Source organism: Panthera onca, chromosome D3 (assembly GCF_046562875.1).
Source record: "Panthera onca isolate mPanOnc1 chromosome D3, mPanOnc1 haplotype 2, whole genome shotgun sequence".
NCBI classification, from domain to species: domain Eukaryota; kingdom Metazoa; phylum Chordata; class Mammalia; order Carnivora; family Felidae; genus Panthera; species Panthera onca.
In genome coordinates, this window is record NC_138350.1 from 44163868 (window position 1) to 44169867 (window position 6000).

At 43.1% G+C, this 6000-nt stretch overlaps 1 protein-coding gene across 1 annotated transcript in view; it reads left to right on the top strand.

Annotated features, from left to right (window-relative positions):
- The window catches only part of GATA6 (GATA binding protein 6), a 66063-nt gene extending 61426 nt beyond the window's left edge, over positions 1–4637 (top strand). Inside the window, exon 7 of the mRNA XM_078435381.1 lies at positions 4459–4637. Within this exon, the coding sequence (XP_078291507.1) occupies positions 4459–4476 (18 nt within the window). The 3' untranslated portion in view covers positions 4477–4637. The remainder of the gene's footprint in view (positions 1–4458) is intronic.
- The last annotated feature ends 1363 nt before the right edge of the window (positions 4638–6000 follow it).

Consider the following 6000-nt stretch of genomic DNA (forward strand, 5'->3'; position numbering starts at 1 on the left):
TTGTGGTTCTCCCTGTCTTTCAGCTTGAATGAATCTGACAAGATCCTTGCCATTTAGAAGCTGGTGATCAACAATACAATGGTGATATAGACAAACATATGACAGCATTAATAAATACCTATGATAAAGTATTTCCATTATGGTAAATGCAGCCTGTGGGGTGTTGAGTGACGGGGAATTCAGATAGGGTGCCTGAAAATGTCCCTGACTCTCAGGGGGTCAGCGACTGCTTCTTGGAGACAGTGGACTTCAGGAGCCCTCAGAGTGTCAGCCTGAAAGTTCTAGATGCAAGGGAGGGGATAGAGTAAGGCTCAAGAGAGGACTTGGAGCTTTGGTTGGAAATTTGTAGGTTGATCACTGAAATTTGCAGGAAATCTTACATAAATTACCAAGATATTGTCCTGGATTAACAGCAAAGAATTTTAATGTGTTGTAAGAAATCCTAATAAACCTGTCTTTCTTTTTCTAAAATCAGCATAAATGCCAGGTCCTTTCGTGCAGTAGAGTCTTACTAAAGGCCTCAAATGGAGGTGTGTGGCTTCTGAGTAGGCTTTCCATGCAAGTAAAAATGTATTGCCACTGAATCTGGTCAGAGTTGCTTCTTGGAATACAGACTGTGCTGTGATTTTGGCAAAAGTTCTGGGTGGCCTCTGAATGTTTTGCTTGTTGTATGGCTCCTGAAACAATACAGTCTACAACTTGAAGGATAGGAGCTTCCACTCACTGGCTGGTTGGTTGCTTGATTAAACTAATTTTTATTTCTCTCTTAAGACCTTGGAGAATTTTCAGTTGAATTTTCATTAAAAGGGTTATTTCTTTGAAGTTCATTAATATGTTCACTAAAATCTATGCTTCCAGATTCAACAACACATTTACTAAAAAAAAAAAACACCAAGATTTTACAGATTTGGGGGTTTGACCAGATTTTGCTTGTGTGGGAAGTGGATTCTTAGGAATATAGAGGATGAGTTGGAAAGAAATGTTCAAATTCTCTCAGGCCGAGATGTAATTTATAATTCCGACTCCCACATGGTTAAAATTCCGGAATATCCAGAGCCATTATTTTCATTAATAATTGTTTATTGATGGGAGTCTGAACTCTAATACTTCAGAGTGAATGTCTGAAAACCAAGGACCCTTACTTCAAGGATCTTGTAATAACAAAAGAGCCCATTGTTGGATACTTAAACACCTACACTTATGCAGTTTTGTCCCAAGGCCTGTGGGAAATACAAAAGAAATCTAAGTCTCTGTCCTTCAAGAATTTGTGGTTTAGTTGGATATTAAGATCAGTACATAAGAAACAATGGGGCTTATCTCAGAATTTTTTTTTTTTTTAAAGCTTATTTATTTATGTCGAGAGAGCCAGAGAGCACAAGGAGCGGGGAGAGGCAGAAGCAGGCTCTGTGCTGACAGCAGACAGCCCGATCAGGGCGCGAACTCACGAACCATGAGATCATGACCTGAGCCGAATCAAGTCAGAGGCTTAACCCACTGAGCCACCCAGGCGCCCCTCAGAATGTTTATGACTGCAGGAAACAAAAACCTCAACTGTGGCTGGCTGAAACAAGTAACTGGTCAAGTAACCAGACAGCAGAGGTGGACTTGTTTTAGACATTATTTAAGACCCAGATTCTGTGAGTCATTTCCCTTTGCCAACCCCAAGGCTGCTTCATCTTGGGATGTAGGATGACAGTTGGTAGCAGTCAGGGTTAAGGCTCCTTCTTCGTGTCCAGTGGGAGAGAGCTGGCATCCTATAGCTTGCTCAGAAGAGCAAGAAAATTCCATTCTCAGAAACTCAGAAAGTCCCCTGTCACTTCTCATTAGCCCTAATTAGTCACGCAGCCATCCCTGAAACAAGAAATTTGGCAAAGGTGATGGGAATACTCTAATTGACTCAGATTATTCAGGGTTCACCACTGGAGCTGGGATAAAGGTCAGCTTCCATTAAAGCATTGGACTGCATGAAGGAGGGTAGATACTAGAAGGGGAGTATGGGTTCAGTTGAAAAGGGGTCAGATGGATACTGGGTTGACTGATATGTATGTTCACTATGGGATCCAAGCAATATGTTAGGGCGTATTGGGAGAAATTTGGCTATCTGTAACCACAGCTGCCTTCCAGCAATGCTGGATGCCATTAGATGGACACCATCTTGCTGGTGCCATCTTTGGAAATGTGCCAGATTTGGACTATGAAGTAGTGGGGGGAGGGTGATCAGCTTTACACAGAGGAGGCATAAAGAATTGAAAGTTGGGAGTTTGAAAAAGGAAAACTCTAACAGAGAGAAGAGCCAGGCAGGACCAGCATTTCCTTGGGTAGAAGCAGAGACGGAAATCCTTGGGGTGGTGGAGGGGAGTGGCAGATGAGAAGATTGCAGAGAGATGTCTAATAAAGATTTTTAAAGTTGCTGCAGGCAGGTGCAATGAAAACTGATGAGCCTTCTCCAAAGTGCTACGTAAAGTTTATGCTATTCAATAATCCTTTTGCTTTAGTGTTGGAGTTTAAGAATATCCTGCAATTACGCTCTTCATCCAGTTCACCTTTTTGTCACTTTTTGTGGTCGTTCTCCCCACCCCGCCCCACCCCAACCGGGTTTTTGCAGCAGGAACTGCTGGGGAGACTGAGACATTGTCCATCCTCCCCAGATCTCAATTTCCTGGCTTCTGTGTCAAAGGGAGAGGCAGTGACTAGGAGGATACCCAGTAGAGGGTCCCTTCCATCAGCAGATATTGGCTCTGACGTCTCTCAGATGCACCCGGTGGCTTCTGATGATGGTTATGATTTCTTTGCGGTGCGTGAGCGCTACAAGGGTTCCTTGGGCTAGCTTAGGTAGCATGTACAGCACAACATATCTGTATGCAGAGAATTGTCTTTCTTTTCTTGATTTTGCAGGGTCAGTGGGATTACATGCCTTCCCTCATTTATTCTTACAACAGTCCACTGCGGTGGGTGCTATAATTATCCTCATTTTACAGATGAGAAGCTAAAGCTCAGAGACATTCGGGCCGATAATTAGTCACAGTGAATCCTGAATTTACTTAGAACCCACAGTCCTGACCAACACACTGCATAGCCTCCTTCATTTCTGGAGGGGTTTACAGGGGACCCCCTCGCTAAATGCAGACACTCCGTTTCACCCAGTTCAGTGCTCATGCTATAGTCACTATAGTGCGCTTGGGCCTCCAGTGCCTTATCTGTAAGATACAGCTGTAAGCATCTGATGAATCTGGATGAGCTTGGGGCCTTGAGTTAATAAACTAAATTCCAAGACCAAGCTGTAATTTTACTTCTTTAATAGCCATGTTTTATCAATATTCAACAAAATTTGAACATCTCGTAAGTGCCACACGTTTTTCTAGAAGTGCCCAAGGCAGACAAAACCCCTCAGTCTATTCTGGGGAACATGTTTTACTAAAAGACATACACAGGGTTGTCTTTTGGGGTCGGAAAGTGAGAGTTTTCCATTGTTAGCATTCTTTCCCTGCCTGCCCTAACTGACTAACTTTTCATATTCTTGGGGGGAGTCAACAGCTTCTTTGTCCTCATCTTCCTTATTTCAATAACCCCGTCACGTGAGAGAATCTGAGCGGAGAGCAGAAGAATTCTCTGCCACACTGCTTTCCTAAAACACAGTTCATGCCATCAGATTCTCATTCATGGGAGCACCGAGAGCAAGTCGGTGGGATGGACTGGCCAGCCCCTCTCACCCAGCAGGGACCTTGCACAGCCCAGCACATGGCTTATTAGGTATGAATGAATGAATGAACGCACTTCTGAATGAATGCACTTCTGAATGAATGATGTGGCTTTTCAGAAACTAGGCAATGACAAAATGAATCCTGAACCTGATATACTGAAACATTTCGGAAGTCATTTATAATTTTCTCAGGTTTGCTTGGACATTTCAGTTGTCTAGAAGTTTGGCAGGCTGTAGATCAAAGATCAAAATGAGTGTTCTTTTATTATATCGCTTTATTGTTTACAATTTCCCACTTGTGTTCTCCTTTGTGGTTTTTTTAAAAGTTTATTTATTTTAGAGAGACAGAGCACGAGTGGGGGAGGGCAGAGAGGGAGGGATACACAGAATCTGAAGAAGGCTTCAGGCTCTGAGCTGTCAGCACAGAGCCCAAGAGGGGGCTCAAACCCACAAACTGTGAAGTCATGACCTGAGCCGAAGTTGAATGCTTAACCAACTGAGCCACCAAGGCACCCCACTCCTTTGTGTTTTAGAATGATACGATACAATCTAAACCCATAAGCAACAGTTCCCTCCATATTTATATGACCTAATCCAATTAACTTTATGTACCATACATGAGTGGAGTCACAGATGCCTTAAGGAGGGTAAAACATAAGCAAATTCAAATTGTTTCCTCATCTGTTTCTTCCTGCTGGGCACCAGGGCGGCTTAATACTGGCAACAAAATCTACTTCTTTTCTTTTTTTTTTTTAAAGGTTCTTTATTTATTTTGAGAAAGACACAAACAGGGGAGGGGAAGAGAGAGAAGGGGAGAGAGAGAATCCCAAGAAGATTCCATGCTGCCAGCTGTGGAGCCCGATGCAGGACTCGAACCTATGAACCGTGAGATCATAACCTGAGCCGAAACCAAAAGTTGGACGCTTAACCACCAAAGCCACACAGGTGCCCCCAAATCTACTTCCTTTCTGAAATGGGAACAGCTCAATAACCAACAGGGCACATGTATCTTGCATCTTTCTTTCATTTAATCCAAATACTGACACATTCTCTGTCAAATATTTAAGCTGCCTGGTAAAAGGCCAAACAGTATTACTCAAATTCCTTAAATCAATGATTAAAGATTTTTAATCTTGTCTTTCAAACGGCACACTGGAGGTATAGCCTGTAAGAATGGCTGACAAGCCTAGCGGAGATATGAGTTACAAAGTAACTAAAGAAGTCTTTTCAACAAAACCCAAGTTAATTCTTGCCTGGTGTTGATTCACAATAGATCTGTGTCATCCCTTTTGTTACTTAACCATAAAAAATGATCCTGAAGTCAACTATTTATTACTTTTGAATTTATCTACTTATCACCCGATAGAGAATCAAAGGAGTTCAGTACTGGAGAAGATGTAGGAAACCTATAGTTTATTCTAGACCTAACACTTCCCCCCAGTTGCAGAGATAGTCTGAGACAGAGCCCAGTTTTCCTGACCCCACCCCAGGGATGCTCTCCGCTAACATGGCGATGCCTGCTCCTGGCCGGAACTTCAATACTCCTCCTGAAGAAAGAAGCCTCACACTTTGCCTGGAATGAAGAACAGCCATGTGGGCAGAGGCTGAACTGCAGAAGTGGCCGCTGTCCTCCCGGGTGCCTTCACTGTGGACCTGCTAAGAGGGGAACGTTTCCCTCTCTAAAACCCATTGGTTCTAAAGTAGGAACTGATAGTTTATTTCACAGCCGTCATCACCATTATTAGTAATAAACTTTTTACATTTTATAGGACTAACTTTTCACAGCGCCTTCTGTACTGACCTTTCATGCACCAACTTATCCTCATTGCAACTCTGAGTGCAAGTGCCAGTGTTCCCATATCACTGGCGAGAAGCTTGGGGCCTAGCGTGTTATTTGATGGAGGTCTTGTACCCCGGTAGATATGAGTAGGTAGAGGGTTCTAGCTTTTACTAGAACTGGGGTCTTTTAATTCCTCTCTTTTATCCATTCATTTATATTAATTACGACTTCTGTTACTGAGATGACCAATAGTTCTGTAATTGTGAGGGAGAAACTTAAATCTTCGGTGATTTATGTTGAAAACATCTTGGATGATTTGATTCCTACTAAGCCATTCTCTTTGGCCTCTGACTTTTGTCCCCTCCACAAGGACAGTTCACAATTGGGTTCCTATTTGGAAGATTCTCATTCCAGGTGTGCACTGTGTGGCCGGGGCAGTTCCAAGGTCTACTGTGGGCTTGGTCTCCACAGCACTTGAGTTCCGTCTCAAGGAAGGAACCACACCATGCTTGCTGGCCAG